The following is a 24,883-nucleotide window of genomic DNA, read 5'->3' on the forward strand; positions in this document are numbered from 1 at the left end:
ATGGGCAGGACAACTTTGATCTTGGTAAGACCAATTTCTTTATCTTCATAATGGTACATTTCTGTTACCAGAAGGCTTTCCTTTAAATTTGTTGCATATTAAGCTTCATTCCTTTTGGATAACTGCAAATAAGTCTGACAGACAGACTGCCAATATTTCTCCTTTAACCTGAGTAAATTGATAGGAATGGATATTTAATTACTGATTATGTATCATTCTGTATCATGCCCAATGCTACCAACATCAAAGCATAAAACCCTGCAGTGCATTGAATTCTAATGGTACTTACGGGTAAACCAGGAGGTCCTGCTAAACCTGGTAAGCCATCCCTTCCCGGTTTTCCTGGAATTCCAGATGGTCCTCTTAGCCCTGGAGCACCACGATCTCCTTTTGGCCCTTCAAAATGGAAAGCATTTCTAACCCATTAAATTGTATTGCAATATGCCAAATATAATGTTCACCCAAAATTCCTCTGCTCCCTGTTCTAGTCAGGGCATTATACATGCTCACATCAAATCAGTTAACAGCTCGACTAAAATAATGGACTCAAGTGTTTTGGAGCAACGTGAGAAGCTTCTGAAAGAGGAATGAAGTACGAAGGAATGGAAATATCTGAAACATGGAGAAAACCATATAAAAACTCAATGGTCATGCAAAATGAAACAATGGACCACTTTCTACCAGAACTGTCTGCACTTCATTAAGATGTTGAACTGTGGTTCCATCTCCAAAAGCAGCCATCACCAAATTTGAAACATGTCAGGCCCATATTTTGAAAGTATAAGAAAGGAATATTGCCAGAAAACATGAATAATTCTTTTTTAATTGTTCTCAAAATGAAAGATATATGTACGAGGAAAGACCCATCATTTTTTTGTTCCCTTCATTCATTTCCAGCAAGTTCCTATTTTTACAGGGACATCATTATACCAGGAAGGGTGCCCTGTGGTTATTATGCACCACAACCAGGATGGTACTGCCAGACACACTTTTCAGAAAATTTTTCCCAATTTCCTCCGGAACATTTTTTAAAAATAATGAATCCTGGGAAAACCTGCACTGTAGAATGTGGAAGACAGCCAGCCTTACATGGCAGGCATAGCAATCCAATTAGTGCAGCAAAGAGAGGAAGGAATCCTCCCCTTCCTCTGGGTGTGGCCTCAATGAGACCAAGCATCTCCAGGCTTGTGAACGGGAACATCAGCCCCAGGGTTGATGAATTCTCACTTAGAAATGAGTCAAATCCCAAACAAATTGAAAAGGAGAGCCTCCTTTTGGAGTGGCATTGTGCTTTGAGATAGTCAAACTTTATTCATTCGTACCTTTTGCTGTTGTAAATGACGAATCTCCCTTTTGTCCTTTCGGACCTGCTCCTCCTGGGACACCTGGAATTCCCTAAATGAAATAGGAATAAAGCAGCAGTCAATTGATGTTACTGGAGAGTAAGTCGAACGTTTGTTCCGCCCTGCTCATGAGTTTCTGCATGGAAATGTTGAAATACTGTGCCTGCTTTGACCCATGTATCAAAAAGGAAACGTTAGCCCTTTCTTCAACCATTCTCTCAATACATTTGCTTTATATTAGGGGTTCATATCAAAAGCTGTTCATCCACCACCATCAGAGCTTTCTCCATTCACCACCACTGGGACTACAGTTTAAAACAAGTTCTATGTTCATATTCAAGTTTATTATCATCCAATTGTACAAGTACAACTCGACGAAACAACATCTTCAATCCTCAATGCAGAAACATGCAAACACACCACCAGACATAACCCATGTACAGACAAAAGATATACATTCATAAAAAGAAAGAAATATTCTTTAATAAATAGTAAAGTTTTAGAGTCTTAACATGAGCGGTTATGGAATAATAGAGGCAACTCTACAAGTTAAAGTCCTAACTTAGGGTGAAGTTTGACGATGTTTGACAGGAAAAGGCAAAGGTTAATCGGGAGAATCATTTTTAGGTAAAAAAATTTCTGCCAAGTGGGAGGCTTTTAAAAGGGAGTTAGGGAGAACAAATGGGCTGAATACTTCTGTTCGAGCGAAGGAAAAGGCTGGCACGATTAGGGAGAAATAGTCAGGTTCTGGCCAAGAAATTGGAGGAGGAGTATGTCAATTGTCATACAGATCCCCTAAGGGGAATAGGAGATGTATATTGAGAGGAAATAAGGAGGTCAAAAAGGGGACAGCCTTGATGTAGGGTTCAGAGATGAAACTTCAATTTGATCCCCTTTGATGCCTGCTCAACCTGCAGAGTTTCTCCAGATTGTTGTTTTTTTTTTCAGTCCAGATTGCAGGGTCTACAGTATTTTGCATCTCTCTTCTTAATTTGACTAGTAAATTTGCAGATGATATTTCAGATTACAACAGAATCAAGATCAAGTGGGAAGTGGTCCAAGGAATAGCAGATGGAATTTAACTTTGATAAGTGTGATGTGTTGCATTTTGATAACAGTTTTGTTATTCCACAATCAGGGCACGTACTGTATGTAAAGGAATATACCACATCATCTATTCTGAACAGAGTTAATATTCTCAGGAAATATACAAATGAAGAATATGCTGCTTTTATTTAGATCAAGGCTACACAGACATCATCAGGGGAATGTAATCGATCAAGGCCCAATAACATTTGTTGCAAAACCAATGGGCTTTCTCAATTATACGAAATTGGTTTAGTCCTGCTTCTTCACATTCCTCCAGAAAATGGAGTAACAGAGGAGAATCCGGGCCACAGCCAGAGGAGAATCCAGGCCACAGCATGAAACTGACTCAATTGCCTTTTTGCAATCTGCCTTTTCTCACATTCGTACTAAAGGTATCAGTAGAAAAGGCCACAGCTGAATGGAACTTACTGGTGGGCCTGTTTGTCCTGGAGGCCCTGGTGGTCCTGGGTCTCCACACTGTCCTTTTCCACCATCAAAACCAGGGCTTCCTGGGTCTCCACGAGGACCAGGAGGGCCTTGGTTTCCTCCTGTAATCACCCCATTGCAGAAGCAATCACCTGGTTCACCTGGCAAGAGGAAACACAGTCACACAAACAATGCACTGCTGGGTTTTTTTTGAGTGAGAAGAAGAAAGAAAATTTTCAGCCCTGGTTGCAGGATTCAGGTCCCAATATTTTTTTAAAAATTCATATGCAGGGTAGGGGAGGTGCCAGTAAGTCCGACTCATTGATCACCCTAACCTATCACCTTCACGTCTTTGCACCATACAGACCTACATTGCTCTGGGTATGGAGGTGGGTAAAAGGCCAGACCTGCTGTTTTCTCCTTAATAATGTCTCAATGACATAGGGTTATGTATTGATTGGAGGGGTGATCTCCAAATTGACAGCACTGGGCTAGTTACATCTTCTGCTTCCAATAGAACGTAGCATATCCGATAATAAAAGTGTACCCATGCATTTGGATTACCTTTATAGTCTCCTATCACTCAAACAATGTATAGAGTGAGATTTCAGATAGTAGTTATGATTTTGACCATAAGAGCTGTTTTTGGTGTTGGAGAGGTATAGTAGTTCGTCCTATTATAGCACCAGTGACTCGGGTTCAACTCTGTACAATGCTGTCTGTAAGGAGTTTATACCTTCTTCTCCCACCTGCGTAGATTTCCTCTGTGTACTCCGGTCTCCCCCCATGTTCTAAAGATGTTGGTAGGTTAATTGGTCATATGGGTGTATTTGGGCAGGCCAGAAGGGCCTGCTACCACGCTGTCTCTCTAAATTCAATTCTATTATGAGAGTAAAATCAAAGATTTTCTTTTAACCCACTAAGTTGAGGGAGAGGAAGTATGAGGAAGATGTGCAGTGCAAATATTTTACACAGAGAATTTTAGTTGCCTGGAACTGGCTGCCAATAGTGGTGGAAGGGGATACAACAGTAGCATTTAAGACAATTTGAGAGAGAACATGAATGGGATGAAGGGATATATATCAGGATCAAGCAGCAGCAGCTTTTGTTAGATTTGGACATCATATTCGGCACAAACTCATGGGATGAAGGGCCAGTTCCTGTGTGGTACTGCTGCATGTAACAGGCTGTATGCTGGCTCACCTTTGTATCCTTTGCTCCCCCTTAATCCTGGAGATCCAGCTGGACCAGGTAAACCTGGAGGCCCAACTATTCCAATGTTCTCTAGACCACCAAATCCTGGACCTGTTATTCAAAACCAGCAGTGAGTTTCGGGAAGAGGGAAGAAAAAGTAATAAACAGTTGCATTTTACAATTGTTTACTCCTTAGACACGTACTCAAACTACCAATGCTTTTTAAAATGTTAAACGTGATGGCGAGTAATGATGTACCCTTTAAATGGTTAAAACCCAGTGAAGCTAAAGCTAGACTTAAACCAATTTTAAAAATTGTGTGGCTTGATAATTTCCTTAAAGAACACAAAGAAAAATCATTTGCACAAAGATATATTGAGGAGCTGAACATAAAAGTGCAGGTAATACTATCTCCTCTGAATAGAAAGTGGTCTTTTTTTCTGATATCCCTGTCTCTAAAAGGCAATGGAGATTTAATTCCTCTTTACAAAGAGATAGTTGGTTGTTTTTCCAGACTCTTTTGTGTAGTCTTCCAACTGAAAAACCTCACAAAGATAAGCGTATACAGAGCCGTTGTCATACCCACACTCCTGTTCGGCTCCGAATCATGGGTCCTCTACCGGCACCACCTACGGCTCCTAGAACGCTTCCACCAGCGTTGTCTCCGCTCCATCCTCAACATCCATTGGAGCGCTTACATCCCTAATGTCGAAGTACTCGAGATGGCAGAGGTCGACAGCATCGAGTCCACGCTGCTGAAGGTCCAGCTGCGCTGGATGGGTCACGTCTCCAGAATGGAGGACCATCGCCTTCCCAAGATCGTGTTATATGGCGAGCTCTCCACTGGCCACCGTGACAGAGGTGCACCAAAGAAAAGGTACAAGGACTGCCTAAAGAAATCTCTTGGTGCCTGCCACATTGACCACCGCCAGTGGGCTGATAACGCCTCAAACCGTGCATCTTGGCGCCTCACAGTTTGGCGGGCAGCAACCTCCTTTGAAGAAGACCGCAGAGCCCACCTCACTGACAAAAGGCAAATGAGGAAAAACCCAACACCCAACCCCAACCAACCAATTTTCCCTTGCAACCACTGCAATCGTGTCTGCCTGTCCCGCATCGGACTTGTCAGCCACAAACGAGCCTGCAGCTGACGTGGACTTTTTACCCCCTCCATAAATCTTCGTCCGCGAAGCCAAGCCAAAGAAAACAAAGAGATAAAGAATTTTTAAGCTTTTTGGAACAACAAATACTGGTTTTCTTTAATACTAATTCCTCAGCAACAATGTCTAATTTGATTGTTTGGGATACAATGAAACACTATTTTAGGGTACAAATTATTTCGTACACAGCCACTCTTCTGAAAAAGTCTAATAAAGATACATTGGAAATGATTTACCAGATTAAACAAATTGATCATTATTTGCCCAAAATAAAGATCTTGAGTTATGTAAAAAAAAGAGTTGAATTTAAAACTAAATTTGATCTTCCTTCTACATATCCCATTGAACAACAATTGTTGAGAAATAAAAGTCACTTTTATATTCATGGTGAAAAGATTGGAGGTCAATTGAAAGGTATTGCAGTGAAAAAGCAAATTAATAAGATTCGAATGAGAGTTGGCACAATGACAATGGATCAATCTAAAATTAACAAGACTTTCAGACAACTGAATTTTAGAATAATTTTACTTCAATGGCAGAATTTTTGGAACAAATAAATTTACCCATCCTATCTCAGGACAAGCGTACGAAGCTGGAGGAACCTATTACTCAGGATGAAATCTCTATAGCTATTTCTTCTATGCAGTCGGGTAAATCTCCAGGTCCAGATGGATTTCCTGCAAAACTTTATAAATTTTTTTCTAAGTGCTTTGTGCCTCATCCAAGCTCTGTTTGAAGAATCATTTAAAGAAGGAATGCTTCCCTCATCTTTTTATGAGATGTACTTCTCTTATTTTGTAAAAAGGGAAAGAAGCAACAGGATATGCTTTTTATAGACCAATTTCATTACTTAATGTTGATATAAAGATTTTATCTCGCGTTAGTGTATAGATTAGAAAATATTCTACCAACAATTATTAACTCCAACCAGATCAAGCCCCAGTCCAGAGGCTTTAGCACTTTTTCTCCACTGATGCTTCCTGAGACTGAATCAAATTGAATGGTTTTATTGCAGTGGTTTTCAACCTTTTTCTTTCCACTCACATACCACTTTAAGTAATCCCTTATTAATCACAGAGCACCTATGGCATAGGGAATACTTAAAGTGGTACGTGAGTGGAAAGAAAAAGGTTGAGAACCATTGGGTTATTGAAGATCCAGCTGCGCTGGGTGGGTCACGTCTCCAGAATGGAGGACCATCGCCTTCCCAAGATCGTGTTATATGGCGAGCTCTCCACTGGCCACCGTGACAGAGGTGCACCAAAGAAGAGGTACAAGGACTGCCTAAAGAAATCTCTTGGTGCCTGCCACATTGACCACCGCCAGTGGGCTGATATCGCCTCAAACCGTACATCTTGGCGCCTCACAGTTCGGCGAGCAGCAACCTCCTTTGAAGAAGACCGCAGAGCCCACCTCTCTGACAAAAGACAAAGGAGGAAAAACCCAACACCCAACCCCAACCAACCAATTTTCCCCTGCAACCGTGTCTGCCTGTCCCGCATCGGACTTGTCAGCCACAAACGAGCCTGCAGCTGATGTGGACATTTACCCCCTCCATAAATCTTCGTCCGCGAAGCCAAGCCAAAGAAAGAAAAGAAAGAAGAAAAATATACAATGACAAACTCTGTTTTTGTTTGCAGTATAGGTGGCTGGATAAAAGTCTCCATGCTCCTGCATCATTTTGCTTCTATGCAAAAGAAAGATTATGGATCCACGAAACAAAATTAATCAGGAAATTGGCAGCATTTAACTTTAATATTAGCATGAACACGACATAAACAAGCAAATAATTTAAAAAATTTAAATTTAAAAAAATGATAGGAATCCTGCACGACTGTCCATAATTTCCTGGCTCCAGTCAAGAGGCTACATGTTGCATTGATGTTTGGGGAACCATGTTGCGGTCACACTGACTTTCATGCTTCCTAAGCTGGCACAATTACTACATTTTAAAAAATACAGCATTCACTGAAAGATACTTTGGAAATTAAGCTGGCAACTATGTCAATGCAAGTCCACTGACAAACTCCTAGCTTTAAGTGTACAAACATTGAAAGGCTAAAGCATAAAAAGAAGGGGATTTGGTATTCTCTCTTTCAGATGAGACCCAGCCTGCCATATAGTGAATATAAAAATTCCTGTGATGTGCTCTTTAAAAAAGACATGCTGCATGTCCACAGTCACTTAGCAGTAATTCTTCAATTAAGATTGAAGGAAACCTAGATTGCCTGTCATTGACCTTGCTAATATTTCTGAGACCTACCATTGGCTGTCACCATTCTGAACTAACACCAGTGACTAGCCACCAGAGACAAGTGCCTATTGGTTATAACTGCTCTAAGAAGACAAAGTATGTTGTAAAGATTTTGATTAAAAAAAGATCTTTCTTTCCTTTACCCATGGACTTTCCTTCGTCAAAATTTTCAGAACACTGAGTATCATTTAGAAAAGTCATTCATTATTTAATAATATTGAAGAAGTCTTTGATTCATGGCAGGAGGCATTTCAACTTCAAACCACTTTATCGATATGAAAGTACAATCACATGCCTTTTCCGCAACTTGATATCCAAGTTGTTATGCATTTGTAAAATAGTTTCTCAAGTTTACTTGAAGCACATGATTTATAATTGGATTAGGAAACAATTGACCAAGTCAAGAAGTTTTATTAAAAGCTAAAGAATTGAATGTATAAGGAGTCAAATATTATTCATTATTGAGAATATTACTAGTCAGGGTTGGTAACAATATTCCACACCATATATACCTTTGAGATTCCCAGTATCCACACTATCTGCAGAGAATTCACAGACTTGAAGTCAAATTCATTGGATAAATGTTGGTAAGAAAGGCAGCAAGAGAATATAAATTAACGGAAAGTAATCAGCATGCGATCATCTCTTTGACTTCAAAACAAAATTTAGCTGAAGACTGTTTGAACCCTCTCCATCTGCACAAGACTCAACGATGCTCTCAAAGCCTCAATGAAAATGTGTAAAGTCCCCTCCAATGCATGGGACTCCCTGACCCAAGACTGCTCAAAGGGTATAAGACAATGTGCTTCTTGGATGGCATTGAGAAGCCCTGCAGATTGTAAAAGGAACACAACCTCCCATGTTGATCTCTCTTCTGCAGGAGCTATGACATGGCCTCACACTCTTTCCACAACACCAAGACTGAAGGATACAGAGGAAATTGAAGGCAATATGAATCAGCCCCATGGTCAAGTTAGGGTAATGGTTAGGTCAGGTGTTATCTGTTGGGTCAGCTCTGAATCTGCACACTGGAACAATGGAAGAGCTGTCTTGCCCATGAATTGTTCAAGCATGGAGTTCAGCACAGGACTTACCACAGTGGGCAAGAAGATCACAATAACTGTGGCCACTGCCCATCTGTCTTCCTACTTCACAAAGCTGTGCAACTAGAATACTCCATCAAAACCTTCACCCAATGAAAGAAAAATCCAAACCCTTCCCAATACATGTTACACAGTCAGATGTGGTAGATCTTAAAATTGACTATTTTTGCCTGTTCTCCGGGGGTCGCCACTGATCCCAAATTATTGATTTTTTATAATGAATTTAAAGGTAACCTTGATTAGAGGAAGGGGTTTACATTAGATTTAGTTTTTAGTTTTTTTTCCCTTTATTTGTTATTTCAATAAACACATTTAACGTGGCCGCATAGATCATTGCAATTAAATGTTTTTGATGTAGTTTCATCTACTTATTTCTCATTTTTTGTGCACGATTACTTGTATACAAATGAATTCTTATGTAATTGTCAATTCTGCATTCATGAGGGTCAGGTCACTCATCTGAGTGCTACTGGTACCATGTAACCCAGAACTACCTATCGTATGCTTGGTTGGTCGGCGACTAAACTGACTCCCCCACCAGGCTTGCCTGGTGTGAAGGGTGGCTAGACACCCTGCAGGATGAAGAACAAGACCTGTCAAAGGGTGGACAAACTCTCTCACAGGGTCAACGGCCGTCCAGCAAACACATGCCGTGAAGTGCGGAACGGGCATCCCTTGCATCGAAGCTTGGTCCAGCCATTCACTGCAACAGAAACTCCCCCAGCCATCTTGGACCTCACCCTGCCGCTGGATCTGGGAGGGGATGTTGAGAGGGTGGGTCTGGACCTGTGCAATCCCCTTCTCACCTAAATCCATTCACGCACACGCTATTCCTTTTGAGGAACCCCACAAACTCACTGAAAGGAAACATCATCATCTTATGGGATGGATAGCTAGAATTCATGCTTATATGTTAAACTCAAGAAAAACATTTTTAAAAATTGACTATTTTCCCCAAAGTGGAATGTGATTACAAACATTTTCTGTTCAAATCACATAGAACAAAAAATACTGTGATACACATCTCTGTGATGAACCAAAAATTGGAGATCTAAGCCTATGTTGTCATAAACTTATTCCAATATAGTCAATTCAAGTTATCTAATTCAATGGAGTTTGACCATTAATAATCCCACTGAAAATTACCCCAACTTCCTGGAGACAATACCTGGTGGTCCAGGTGGTCCGGGCAATCCAGGCGGGCCTGGTGGGCCGGGTTGTCTTGGAAATCCCAAATCTGAATATACGGTCCTTCCTGGTGCACCTCGTTCTCCTTTAGGACCTGCAACTCCTGGAAATCCTGCAAGACCTTTCGGCCCTAAAGCAAGGGGAAAAATAAATCGAATGTTTACTGGGAAATGGTATGAAGGCAAATAATCTCCCTGAATGGGGCAACACCAACTGCTGGCATTAAATCACCACAATTACTCAACCTGCATGAGCAAGTGGCTGGTGGTTCTGTATGACTAACATAATGGTGCAAATATGTGTCCTCCATTCTCTGCATAAAATCCACAATGGAGCAAAATTTTTGAAGCAGTGTTGAACAGACTGCTTTTCTAAACCCCATGTAACAGAGGATAATTTTGTACTCAATTTTCTGTAATTCTTTTTGCCTTTATGCAAAGTGGAGTCTTAGAATTAAGCAGCACCGAAAGAAGCTCTTCAAGCTAGTCTTATTTGCCTCTAAACTTTCTTGATCCATGTACTTGCTTAAATGTCTGTTACACATTACATCTGTCTCTGGCAGCTCGTACCGTATATCCACCATCCCGAGAAGAAAAAGGGGCCCTTCTGGTCTGTATTATACCTTTCCCATCTCACCTTAAACCTACACCTTCTAGTTTTAAACACCCTTACTCTGGGAGAAAGACCATAACAATTTAACTTATCTATGCAGCTCATGATTTTATAAAAATTTATAACGTTTTCCATCTATTTGTCACTTTCATGAATTTACATTTTAAATTTAGACATACAGCACAGCAACAGGACAATTTAGCCCACCAACCCGTGCCACCCAATTTACACCCCCCCCCCCCCCCCCACCGAACAGTGGGAAGAAACCAGAGCTCCTGGGGGAAAACTCATGCAAACACAGGGATAACATACAAACATAACATACAGACAGTGTGGGATTCAAACCCCAGTCCCAATGGCTGGCGCTGTAAAGGCAGTGTTCTAACCACGACACCAACTGTGCCACCAGCGATCATACCTGTATCCTTAAGTCTTCATTCTACAATATTCTCCACAACCCACCATTCACTGTGCAAGTCATCTTGGATTAATCTGCTAAAGTGCAGTACCTCACACTTATCCAAGTTAAATTCCCCAAAAAATTATTTCAAGTTTTAAAAATACATTGATCATCAGTTGATGAGATTATTGGTGAACGAGCGTCAAAAGCTAAGGAGTTTTACTTAAGTAGTTGTACCCTTTGAATTACTCTACCTCAGAGGACTACAGAGCTTAATTAAATGTGCTGATCAATACATTTTTGGGCATTAACAAAATTAAGGGAAATGAGAACTCTCTGATAAAGGAGACAGTACATAAAAATACTCTATATCTTATTGAAGGTCATCACTGGTGTCACTAGTGGGGTATGGACCGTATCGTGTGGCACCATCAGAGGGAGTGACACCAACATGACTGTTGATAAAATCTTGGTGCATTTATTATTTTTAAGAAAAATATCCCTGCAATTAGATATAACAACAAAAACATTTTCTGTAATCCCATCTTACATGTATTAATATTCCACTGCGCTCAGAACCTCCGCTGTCACCATCCCACCCTGCCCTGCCGCCACCTCAGACCATGGGGGTGGGGTGGGAGGGGGGGTGACACCATGAGGTGGGGGGGTAACACCAACTCGAGTGACCCCACTGAATGACATAACAGTTACTAATGTCCCTTCAGGCATTTCCGGATTCTACTTCTTGCATAACAAAACTGGTATGGCAATTTTATTTCATTTGCTCCAAAGATATTACCAACTGATAAACTAAATTTCTTGCGATCATTAATTGTTATCCCACAACCCAGCCCCTAAAGGTTTGGAAGACATGAATCTATGAGCTTCTAATGTACCTCGATTTTGTGCTGGAGATCCTGGAAATCCAGGTAATCCTGGTGGACCTCGGACTCCTTGGATTCCGGGAGAACCTGGCAGTCCTGGTGAACCTGGGTCCCCACGAGGTCCTGTGATAGAAACACACAAAGTCAGAATTCAGCTCCTGGTATTTATCCAAAGCACAGGGTTAATAAAAACTGGAATATCTGAATGAAACTTTGATCTATTCTGTCTGTATTCATAGAATGTTTTCTGCAGTGGAGCAAGGGCATGCTAATTAACCACATAAGCATATCAGTTTGGACATTTTCTGATGCCACAAAAAAAATTCCACATTTTCAACCTTTAGAGACTGGCTGAAATGAACTTGCTTGAACATTTGAAGTGATCAACTACTTCACACAAGGGACTCATCTCCTTTGAAAATAATATGGCAAGTTTTGACCACTGGGTTGAGTAAATCTGGTGCCTTCCTTGGGCAAAACGGACTGGATAGAGACCTGGAGGAAGGAGCCGAACATTAATTCCTTTGAACTAAGGAGCTCAGGGTTCTGAGTGGTGTCACAGACATTACCCCGATGAATGCTGGTACCTCTCAGCAAAGTCAAAGAGGCGAATAAGAGACCAAATGGATATTTCCTCGTTGCTCGAGATTGCATGTTCCATGATTGGAAAACTAACCACTAGGAGTCGCCACTTTTAAACGTCTATATTTTTTTACCCATTTATTTTTCATGATTTGTTTTGTCAGTTGCTTGAATTCTGGATAACGGGGATTTTACTGTACAACATTCCTTCTGTGAGATTGCATAGTCCTTTACTGCTTCAAGTCCAACAAACTTGTGAGATCCCGAGCACCTTCAGTTCCAGCCTCTTGATATTTAACACTCCAACATCTGGATACCTGGAAGGCCATACCCTCAATGGCCAAGACCTAAAGCTCCTCAATTCTCTCCCTTCACATTTCCATCCACTTTTATAACAGCCATACAGGATAACCATACTCTTCACCAAAATGGTTCCATCTTTCATGTTAATCCTGTTACAAGATCAAACCAGCAACCACAAAGAAGGCCTATCACACAGGGGTAAAGATGAACAATTACTTTATTAACAAAAATTCACCTTCAAACTTTAATTCAAAATCCCCCCCCCCCCCTTATAACAATGCCCACTGGTTACTATGCAAATTTCTATAACAGTGTAAAACTAATAAATTCCCCAGCCTAAATATAACATATGCAATTAAAGTCTAAGTTATATTTCCAACCAGCGCACAAAAAAAATTAGACACAAAGCAAACACAAAACACACAAGACTCACAAAACTTCAATCTCAACCGAAGCAAAAATCAAACAAAATTCAGTTTATTTCGTAAACTGAAGCCAAAAGATCTTTGAAAGAGAGAGAGAGAGCACAAAATTCGAAGTTGTCTTCCTGTGTTGCTTACAGAGAGAGGAACCAAGGCTTGATCCTTCCACCTGCCTTCGGAATGTTCCTCCCTTTTAAAATGCCCAACATTCTAAGCTGTCTTCCAGACAATGACTAATGTTTTGGGTCTCCCTCCACTCCACTGCACCAAGTCCAGAAATTTTTAGATCATTTTCTGCACATGCCCAGTCTGTCTCCCTCTCTCTCAGCAGTCCACCTTCACCTTGGCTCTTAAAGGCAAACTGTCACTTTCCAACACAAAACCATACAACACATATACCAATACAGAACTCTGTAACAGTCTGAAGGATCAGAAAGAGCTTCAGATTAACGTCTTCCAAAAGATTACTCCTCTGATAGAGAAAATTCTTCAGCATGTTTTTAATGTTCAAATATCTGGAGCAGGACTTGAACCAAGACAGCAAAAAGATTGCTTCCATTACGGGGCACAGTTAACAAATTAATGCAGATTCCAGAACAAATAATGAGAAGATAGAAGCATGGATGCTGTCTGACCCATTGAGTCCTTCCACAGTTTTACCACCTACAGCCTTTGCATTTCTCCAGTGCAGGTTCCAGCACCAAGTTCAAATAGGACTGGCATGCCTCTGACTTTGTTCCCAAATGAGAATAGTCAGGGAGAGATTCCTTAGAACATTGCCTCATCAAAGATTAAACTGAGGGAAACTCAAAAATAGCAAGTACCAGAAGGGTTAAACAAGGAAGTTTGGAGACACAATGATTGTAATTTGATACACAAAAGTGCTTGAGAAACTCATCAAGCATTCTTTGTGTATCAAAGATAAAGTACCAGAAGACATCTGTTTTAGGTGAGTGGAGGAAATTTTAGGGGATATACCAGAGGTAAGTGTTTTTTCACAAAGAGAACATGGGGCACCTGGAAGGCATTGCTGTCGGTGGTGATGGCTGGTACAATAGGGACTTCCAAAAGACTCTTGGATAGACACATAGATGCAAGAAAAAAGAGTGTTATGGGTGTGAAATAGGGAAGGATTAAATTGTTGTGGAGTAGGTTTACATAGGTTGTCTCATCATAGTGGGGCGAAGGGCCGGTTCTGTGGTATAATGTTCTATGCTCTATCTTTCTGAAAATAAAGGCTGCAGAGTTATTGGGTAATATTAGTTTTCATTAAATGGTAGAATGAAGCCAAAGTTTTAGGGTATTAATAAAGTTTTAGGGTATTAATAAAGTTATGATGATCAGGAAATGAACCTTTAGTCAGTCAGTACCTTTAAGAACAGATCCACTTTGATCTGTATATCCCGAGGGCCCTGGTGGACCTGTTTCACCATATTCACCCTAGGAAACAGGAAATAATTAAGATCAGTAGGTTTTACATTGCCTGCTGCACAAAAACAAACAAATCTATTCTTCATATTGCAGCTAATAATTATGCTCCATTTAACATGCAGTGATGTGTAAGATCAGAATGGTCTTTGATGGGGTGAACAGAAAGCAGTTAGTAAAGAAACCTTTACACAGATTGTAGGTGATCTGAATGCTCTACATATAGGGGTGGTGGAAACAGGACTTCCAAAATTGAATCGAACAGGTGCTTCAAGCAAAGTAATTTGCAAGAAAATGGGAAAGAATGGAAGATTGTGCTGAGATAGCAAGAAAATGATGGTCTTCTGGCCATTCTAATTCTGAGATACAGAGGACACCATTAATGCAATACATAATTCTGTTACTTCTTAATTATTTAATACACCCATCAAGTAAGGTCTTGGATCCGTGTCACGGGATCAGTTGTTTTGTCCGTCATCCTGAGGTGCCCTTCTGGTCCACCTTAAACCTATTACCACTAGTTTTAAAGAGCAGCCCAATACGATGCCTTGTCCAAGCTAGGAGTAGCTGCCACGCTGGGTCGAGAGGAAAGGAATAAGTTCAATATCCTGCTCCTGATCAACTCTCCTGGATAATCCAGCATCATGATGGGCGAGTACGGAGGAGTCACATGATGGAATAGTGGCTGGTATGGTAAATGCAGCCCTATCCAGAAAAGAAGAAAAAAAGTCAAGAAAGGACAAAGTTCAACAAATATAAAATATAAGAAATAAAAGATAAAGTTGCAGAGAAGAAAAATAAGATGGCACCTAAGAAGGAAAAACTGGAAAAAAAGAAGAAAAGACACTGGAAAAGAAAGGAGAAGGCCTTACCTGCACGAAGGAACAGGGAACCATGCTGGCGAAGAGCGCCCGATCTCCGAGGTTGGTGTCGGCTCTGCGGAGTCACAACCCCCCAACTGGTGGACTGCAAAAATAGCTCTCCGAGCCAAACAAAAGTGCGCAACTGCGCATGCGCATGCGCACTTGAATATAATCTAAGGTAAAGGAAAACACCGACAGGAGGAGCGGGCAACCACGGCACGACCAGCTGAGGGATGCCTTACACCGGGGCTCTCAGCTGGAAGATGAGGAAAGCGGCAGGAGAGGGAGTGAAGTACCAGGTGAGAAAGAAAGTCGACAGAGTGAACGGCAAGAGGAGCAACTCAGAAGGAGAGGACCAACAGCAAGAGACCAAGCAAGAAGAGGCCCGACAAAGTGAGACAAGCAACTCATCAGAAAAATCAGAAGAGACACAGATACAAAGAAGAGAGGAAGACACAAACACAGGTACAGACACAGAAGAAGAGGAAGAAAAAGACCAAAATCTTCACAGAGAAATAGAAGGTAAAACAGATGGACAGAATATAGATAAAGCTTTTTTTGAAGAACAAATGAGAGCATTAAAAGAATGGTTGTCATTAGAATTTAGTGCAATTAAAAGAAAAATGAAAAGAACAAAAGATAAAATGCAAAAATTAGGAATGACAGAAATAGGGAAAAGAGTAGAAAATGTGGAAGAACAAGAAATGGCTGTAGAAATGGAAGTAAATGACTTAAGAGGAAAATTGGAAGAAAGTCCTAAAAAATTAATGAGAAGCAAGAGTTGTTATCTCAGAAAATTGATATGTTGGAAAATTATAGTAGGTGAAATAACATAAAAATAGTGGGCCTGAAGGAAGATGAAGAAGGAATTTATAAAAGAATGGATACCGAAGGTCCTGGGAACAACAGAAATGCAGGAAGGAATGGAAATAGAAAGGGCACACAGAACACTAGCTCCAAAACCACAGGCACATCAAAAACCAAGATCCATTTTAATAAAATTTTTGAGATATATGACAAGAGAAAATATACTGGATGGGCAAGGAATAAAATTAGAGAAGATAATAAACCATTGGAATACAAGGGTCAAAAAATATTTTTTTACCCAGACATAAGTTTTGAACTCTTAAAGAAGAGGAAGGAATTTAATACAGCAAAATCGATCCTATGGAAAAAAAGGTAATAAATTCACGTTAAGACATCCAGCTGTGCTTAAAATATTTATACCCGGGGAGCAAAGCAAACTGTTCTTGGATCTGGTGGAAGCACAAGAATTTGCAGAATGCTTGCAGGACAGAAGGAGAGACGAAGAGATGAAATAAAAATGAAGAACAGTGATAAAATATATATAAAGATGTAAAAACAATGTATAAGTCAAGGAAGTAAGGGGGAAAAAAGGGAGAACTTTGTTATATGTGTAAAAAAAAGTGTTTTCTGGGGGGGTTGGGGGGGAGAGAATAACCGTCACTGCAAAATCAGTTGACGCTTGCGAACAGGATTGCAATCCAAATGGAAAGGGGAGTTGTTGTTGGCCAGCAAGGGATAAGGGGCAAATCAGGGGGGGGGGGGGGCGGGGGGATTTGAAGTTAAGGTAATATTGGTTGTGGGAGTTGTTGCGAGTATTTTATGTTTTAAGTGTGTTGTCACTTAAAAAGGGAAAACTGAGAGATGAAAATGGGGAAAAGGGGGATGGCGGTGGGGAGGAAGCGGAAATGATATGTAAACAGAATATGCGATGGTCACATTGAATTATATGACTATAAACGTTAATGGAATACATAACTAAATTAAAAGGAAGAGGCTATTAAATTTACTGAATAAAGAAAAAATAGATATAGCATTTGTGCAGGAAACACATCTAAATGAAATGGAACATAACTAGTTAAAGAGAGACTGGGTAGGGCACGCAGCGGCAGCATCATATAATTCAAAAGCTAGAGGTGTAGCTATATTAGTTAATAAAAATGTACCAATCAAAATAGAGGAGGAAATAATAGATCCAGCAGGGAGATATGTAATGATAAAGTGTCAGATATACTCAGAATTTTGGAATTTGCTCAATATATATGCACCTAATGATGAGGATCAAAAGTTTATGCAGGATATTTTTCTGAAGATTTTGAAGGAAATATATTAATAGGAGGGGATTTTAACTTTAATTTGAATCCAATGTTGGATAAAACTGGACAAAAGACAAGCAAAAAGAATAAAGTGGCCAAATTTATGGTTAAATCAATGCAGGAAATGAAACTTTTGGATATATGGAGGAGGCAACACCCAAAGGAGAAGGAATACTCATATTATTCAAGTAGACATAAAACATACTCAAGGATTGATATGTTTCTGTTGTCGGCCCATATTCAAGGGAGAGTTAGGAAAATTGAATATAAAGCTAGATTACTATCTGATCATTCACCCCTGTTATTATAAATAGAACTGGTGGACATTCCACCAAGAACATATAGATGGAGGTTAAACTCCATGCTACTTAAAAGACAGGAATTTAGAGAGTTTATTGAACACCAAATTAAAACATATTTTGAAATAAATACGGAATCAGTGAAAGACAAATTTATATTTTGGGATGCAATGAAAGCCTTCATTAGAGGGCAGATAATAAGTTATGTGACTAAGATGAAAAAAGATTACAATCGGAAAATAGAGCAGTTGGAAAGGGAGATAGTAAGTACAGAAAAGGAACTAGTAAAAAGGGATGATATAATGAAAAGGAGAGAATTGGCGGACAAAAAAATAAAATACGAAACATTACAAATGTAAAAGGTGGAGAAGAACATAATGAAAATAAAGCAAAAGTATTACGAACTGGGAGAAAAAACACATAAAATATTAGCCTGGCAACTTAAAACAGAACAAACTAAAAGAACTGTATTGACATCAAGGAAAAAGGATAATTACATATAACCCAATAGAGATTAATGAGAACTTTAAGGAATTTTACGAACAATTATACCAAACTGAGAACGAGGGGAAAGATGATAAAATAGAAGAGTTTTTAGCTAAAATCGAACTGCCGAAATTGCAAGAAGAGGAACAAAACAAACTGATAAAACCATTTGAAATAGAGGAAGTACTGGATATATTAAAAAAGCTGCCGAACAATAAAACGCCAGGAGAGGATGGATTCCCAATAGAATTCTATAAAACATTTAGAGTTATTAATTCCTCCTCTACTGGAAATAATGAAACATATAGAAGAAACACAAAACTTGCCAGATTCATGTAAGACAGCAATAATTACAGTAATACCAAAGACAGGGAAGGATCCATTAACACCAGTATCATATAGACCAATATCTCTACTTAACCCAGATTATAAGATAATAGCAAAATTATTAGCATACAGATTGGCCGAATGTGTACCAAAAATAGTAAAACAAGATCAAACTGGATTTATTAAGAAAAGACGAACAATGGATAATGTCTGTAAATTTATTAATCTAATTCAACAGGGGCTGTTGCTTTAGACGCAGAAAAAGCCTTTGACAGAGTAGAATGGAACTATTTATTTAAAGTATTACAGAGATTAAATCTACCAGAAAAATATATTAAATGGATTAAAACATTATATAATGGACCATTGGCGAAGGTAAAAGTAAATGGATATGTATCGAACCAATTTAAATTAAGTAGGTCAACTAGACAGGTATGTCCATTATCCCTCTTATTGTTCACTTTAGCAATAGAACCATTGGCAGAATTGATAAGAACAGAAAATAAAATAAAAAGGATAAAAATAAAGGAGTATAGTTATCAATGCAAATAAAAGTGAAGTGATGCCAATGAGTTACATGGATTATACAGAATTTAAAAAAGAATCACCATTTAAATGGCAAGGACAAGCAATTCGATACCTAGGTATTAGGTTAGATAATAACTTAAGCCACCTGTACAAACTAAATTATCAGCCACTAATAAAGAAATTGCAGGAAGTCTTAGAACATTGGAAAGAATTACCGCTAACGTTGATAGGGAGGGTAAATTGCATTAAAATTAATGTCTTCCCAAGGATACAATACTTATTTCAATCATTTCCAATTCCCCTAACAGAGAAATTCTTTAATGAAATAAAGAGAATAATAAGGAAATTCTTGTGGAAAGGGGGGAAACAGAGGATAGCATTAGATAAATTAACAGAGTGGTACAACTAAGGTGGTTTGCAGTTACCAAACTTTAAAAATTATTATAGAGCAGCACAATTAAGGTATTTATCAGACAAGGGAAAAACCAGACTGGACTAAGATAGAACTAGATAAAATAGGGGAGAAGGTACCGGAACATATACTTTATAACTGGGATGAAAAGCTGGTGCAATATAAAAGCTCACCAGTATTGCATCATTTACTTAATATATGGAAGAAAATCCACTTAGAAAGGGAAAAAAATGAATTACCAAATAGCAAAATTGCTATTGACACAAAACCCACTAATCCCTTTTACAATAGACAACCTTTCCTTCAGAGAATGGGAGAGAAAAGGAATCAAAAGAATAGAAAATTGTTTTTTGGGAAATAATTTATTAACATTTGAACAGTTGAAGTACAAATATGGAATAACTCATGGTACAATGTTTGCATAGCATCAACTGAAAGCTTATTTAAAGGATAAATTGGGAAACAGACTGAGGTTACCAGAAGAAAGCAGCTTTGAATATGTGACTACAGACACAATGATAATTAAAAGATTTATAACGAACATGTACATTAAGCTGCAAGAGAAGGAAAATGATGAAATAAGCTATAAACCCAAACAAAAGTGGGAAAAGGATTTAAACATAAAAATAAAAAATGAAACATGGGAAAAGTTATGTTCTGGAACTATGAAGAATATAATAAACACAAGGTTATGCATGATACAGTATAATTGGTTACACAGGTTATATATCATGGCTCAAAAGTTAAAAGAATGGGATCCAACATTATCAGATAGATGTTTTCGCTGGAAGAAGGTAATGGGAACATGCAATTTGGGCATGTAAGAAAGTGAAAATGTTTTGGGAAGATCTAAATCAGATAATAAATAAAATCACAAAAAAAATACCAAAAAATCCAGAGATCTTTCTTCTAAGTAATATAAAAAGTAAAGAACTAGGCCTCAAATTGAATGAAGAACAACAAAGATTTATTATGATAGCCTTAGTTGTAGCAAAAAAATGTATAATGTGAACTTTGAAATCAGAAGAGAGCCTGAGAATACAGCAATGGTGCATGGAAATGAATAAATGTATTCCAGTGGAAAAAATAACATACAATTTAAAAAATAAAGTCACATTATTTGAACAAATTTGGGAACCATACATGGAACACAACAGAGAAGACTTGCCTCGGACCTCCACCCCCTAAATCCGGTGTGTAAAAGTAGATGACACATTTTTCTTGTTTATTTTTCATTGTGTGATGACATTGTTTAATGGTTTTATGGTATTGTATATGATGAATTGGTTTTGGAGAGGGGTGGGAAGGGGGGAGGGAGGGTAGGGTACGGGGAAAAAAAAGGGAGAAAATGCCATTGTGTATATTTAATGAGAAACGTTTGTATATATTTTGGTTGATATGGTTCACAGTGTGAAAAATAAAAAAATATTTAAAAAAATGATTAGTTAGACCAGAAATGAAGGGGATTCAGCCCAACAAATATGCTCATTTGGGAGAGTCACTGTAGTGTCGCGCATAAAAAGCATACGACATGGTATCAGGTCCTTTCGACCCACGAGCCCATGCTGTCCAATTAGACCCAATTGACCTACGCCCCCAGTACGTTTTTTGAAGAGTGGGAGGAAACCGGAGCACCTGGAGAAAACCCATGCAAACAACACGGGATTCGAACCCCTGTCACTGGTGCAGTAACAGTGTTGCTCTAACCGCTACGCTAACTGTGCTGCCCTATTGATTTAATTGGAAGAGTTTCTGTAGTGTTGCCAAGAAAGAAGGGAAGTACGGGGGACTTCAATCTCTTCAAAGAGTGTCTGATTTTAAGATCAGAAAGCCTGTCCAACAACATGAGATTGAGCAGGTTACTCAAGAGGTTTGTCAATAATCATCAAATTGTTCATTTGGCTTTTATAGAGATGCAATTGTTAAGTGTGCAACTCATTATTTGTTACTTATTTTCAAATGCAATGAAAACCTACCTTCATTCCTTTGAATCCATCTCTTCCTCTTATACCAGGAGGGCTTCTTCGTCCCTTGAAAAAAGTTAATTTTTGAACATTAAGTTCAGCACTTTGAAAACACTGTCAAATATTTTATTGAATGAGATGGAAGGGCAAAGACAGAGGGGCTGGTAAAGATCTTTATGTATATTTCATCCTCCAGGGAGGCACAAGCTATTTATAGTGTGTGACAGATTATATATATGTTTTTGGGAGATAAATTGAGCCATGTTTTTTAGTGTAGGTCACATACAAACACTTTAAAACAGATCTTATTTAAAGTACTGAGAGCCTTTGCAAAAGCTTTGGAAAGAGCCCAAGAGACTTCACTAATGGATTGTTGTTTACAAAAAGGCAACAGATGAAAGAATTTGTTGGAGCCGCAGGCTGTATGGAGTGGAACTCGCTGTTCTAAGATGGTCATGTGGTTTTGCGAGCAGAGAGAGAAAAACAGGCTTTTCTTTGAGACAGAGAGAGCCTGGTCAAAGCCCTTGTGGTTTATACAAGAGGAGAGGACTGGCTGCCTAATGTTTCACTTGAAATAAGAGAAACAAAAAGGATCTCTGTGGTGACATGAAAGAAAGAGGTTATCATCTGGAAAACCCTGATGGGGCAGGTTTCTTCGGCAAGTCACTGAAGTGGTTGGTTACAAGAAATTAGTTTCGGGTGTCCAGTGAACAACAAATCTCTCTCTGAAAACCGACAAGAACCTTCCTGAGCGGTGACCATTTAACTATCAAGCACAAAAGCCTGGTGAACTTCATAAATGTTAAATTCTGTGCACAGTATCAGAATTGCCTGCAACCAGTAAACTTGGAGGAATGAGAAGTGAGATTGGACTGTGAATCAAAGAACTTTTCTGAACTTAAGCATATATTACATATACGTGCGCTTAGAATTAGAATGGGGTTAAGTTAGGTTAGTTAAGTTAATAGTAATAAGTTAAAGTTTGAACCTGTTTTCATTTTTAAAGATAATTAAAAATATCTTTTGTTTAAGTAGCCATTTGTCTTGGTGAATATCTATTGCTTCTGGGTCTTGGCATCCTGTGGGCTCATAACAAGTGCTTGGGTTTTTCCTTGGTGTAGTTATGATGTGAGCTACATGGTAGCCGATTTTCACATTGCAACTGTTCACAAATTTTTTAAAAAGTGCTGTTAACTGAGGAATGAAAAATGATTAAGTATCGGGAAAAATACTTGACTGTAAGTCACAGATGCTCAATGACATGCAGATACTGTAAGAAAGCCAAGAGGGAATGATCAGCCCTCAGCTGGGTTGCAATGTAAAGAAATTTACTTGTATTGATGGCAAGTTCATTATATTTTAATTTCACAAATTTAACACAAATCATTCACTTGTTCAAGGTATTATCAAGGGAAGCTACAACATTTTGAAAGCAAAGGCAAATGCAACAAACTCAGCAATTATTTTAATATCCTAGAACTGTAAACTCCCTGCTATCTGGAATTCAAGCAATGAGCAACCTCAAACAACTAACTAAAAACAGAAAATAAATGGGTAGAAAAATACGGAAGTTTAAAATTGGTGCACCTCTAAATTAGTTCCCCATTCATGCAATGTGCAGTCTCAAGCAACTGGGAAACTCAAAGATGCCAGATACCAGACATTTTACTGAACCAGTCATTTCACATGCTAGTTACCTTGCTTCCAGGAATTCCAGGTGATCCATCCTGGCCTGAAACTCCCTATGGCGAAACAAGGAATGTGTCATTATAAAAAAATCACTCAAAATGTAAACCATACGTAATGTTGTTAACAATCAGCACCCACACTCAGCTGTAATTTTCATCATGGAAGTTTTTTAAGTCACTGACGGTTTTTTTTCCGTCGGCCATTATCATACCTTCAGAAGGATCATTCTTACCCTAGCAACACCATGATCTACCTTTTCTTCCTCGTTTTAGTTAATATACTGTTTTTTGATGACATCATATGAATACCTGGCTAACTTCCACTTTGTTTTGTTTAAAGGTGTTTGAAAGTACAGTTCAAAATGCAAGTTTTAAAAAAATTAATCCTTTTTTTAATGGTCTTGCACGTTGCAAAAATATTGAAAATACTTGGTGTACTTGGAGATTTCTGTTGCTGTAATAATGATAGAGGTGTACAGCACTAAGTTGCCTACCTGAGCTAGTCCTATTTGCCTGTGTTTACCCCATAAACCTCAGACCCTTTAATCAATGCCCAGGTTTCATTGTCTTTTAAATGGCATTATTATTCCCGTCTCTACATCCTTCTCATTCCATAAACTCATCCCCCTCTGTGTGAAAATGTTACCCACATTAGCCACTTTTAAATTTCAGTTACTCCTTTTAGTTTTAGCTGGGCGAGTCTGTGACCATTCACTCATCCATGCTCCTCGTGATTTTATATACCTCTGTAAAATAACCCCTCACACATTTCAGGGAATAAAGACCCAGCTTATTTAGCTTTTCCATACAACTCAGCTCCTCCATTCCCAGTACGTTCTCATGAATCCTTTCTTCCCCTTTCCAGCGTAATGAGATTTTTCTGGTGGCTCGGCAAGCAGAGATGCCCCCAATGCTCCTCGTGTGGTCTCTCCAGTGTCTTGTACAGCTGATTCATGAATCCCAATTCCTGAACCCATTGGCCTGACCAATGAAGGCAACCACGTCAATGTCTTCTTCACCACTCTGCCTGCCTCTGTGTTATCAGGGTAAACCTTAGTGGACTGGAAATTTTTCCCCATTCTGTGAATAGTGTTGGCTTTGGATCAGGCCTTTATGATAGACAATGCCTCATCACAGAAAATACTCCTTCTTTTCTAGGAAAGCCTTCCAAGGTCTTGTTTCCTCACAGTTCACAAAGTATGTAGATGAGAAGTGACAGAAAACATACATGTGGAGAACTTTAGTTATTACTAAACCACTGGACAATAAAAGCATGATAGCTGATATACTCTGCCTTCAAAATTCAGTACTTAGACAATGGTGCCCAAGGAAACTAGAAGATGTTGTGTCCAACAACATGCACCCACCATTGTATACCACATCCAAAGATTTTATTTGCATTTAGTAGACAACACCAATCCCAATGCATGCCTTTAGACACAGGATTTCACACTCTCTGAAATGCCAGCTTTTGGTTTACAGAGATGCTCCCTGAGCAAATTCTACCTCTTCCCCACACCCAAAAAATGTTTTCTTTTTTTCCCCCCAGTTTCAATGATCTGAAACGTTGGATCTTTTTCTCTTTCCACGGAGCCTTTTCCTTCCTATGGACGCTGCTTGACCTGTTGAGTTTCTCCAGCACTTCTGTGTATTGTAAAGAAATTTGGATTCTGGAAATATGAAGCAAAATAAAAAATGCAAGCAATACTCAATAGGCTATGCAGCTTTCAAGGAAAAGGGGGGAGAACTAATGGTTTAGATTGTTGACCTTTGATCAGAACTGGGGTAAGTTAGAAAACAGGCATATT

At 39.0% G+C, this 24,883-nt stretch overlaps 1 protein-coding gene across 5 annotated transcripts in view; it reads right to left on the reverse strand.

The window, feature by feature from the left end:
- The window catches only part of col4a6 (collagen, type IV, alpha 6), a 350,543-nt gene that overhangs the window by 77,870 nt on the left and 247,790 nt on the right, over positions 1 to 24,883 (reverse strand). For all 5 annotated transcript variants that reach the window (XM_069892746.1, XM_069892748.1, XM_069892749.1 and 2 more), the window contains 9 exons: positions 23,085 to 23,129; positions 21,400 to 21,453; positions 14,331 to 14,400; positions 11,666 to 11,776; positions 9,738 to 9,887; positions 4,062 to 4,163; positions 2,862 to 3,019; positions 1,323 to 1,395; positions 290 to 396 (listed from right to left, as the gene is read on the reverse strand). In XM_069892746.1, coding sequence (XP_069748847.1) covers positions 290 to 396; positions 1,323 to 1,395; positions 2,862 to 3,019; positions 4,062 to 4,163; positions 9,738 to 9,887; positions 11,666 to 11,776; positions 14,331 to 14,400; positions 21,400 to 21,453; positions 23,085 to 23,129 — 870 coding nt within the window. The remainder of the gene's footprint in view (positions 1 to 289; positions 397 to 1,322; positions 1,396 to 2,861; positions 3,020 to 4,061; positions 4,164 to 9,737; positions 9,888 to 11,665; positions 11,777 to 14,330; positions 14,401 to 21,399; positions 21,454 to 23,084; positions 23,130 to 24,883) is intronic.

This window comes from Narcine bancroftii, chromosome 8 (genome assembly GCF_036971445.1).
Source record: "Narcine bancroftii isolate sNarBan1 chromosome 8, sNarBan1.hap1, whole genome shotgun sequence".
Lineage (NCBI taxonomy): Eukaryota > Metazoa > Chordata > Chondrichthyes > Torpediniformes > Narcinidae > Narcine > Narcine bancroftii.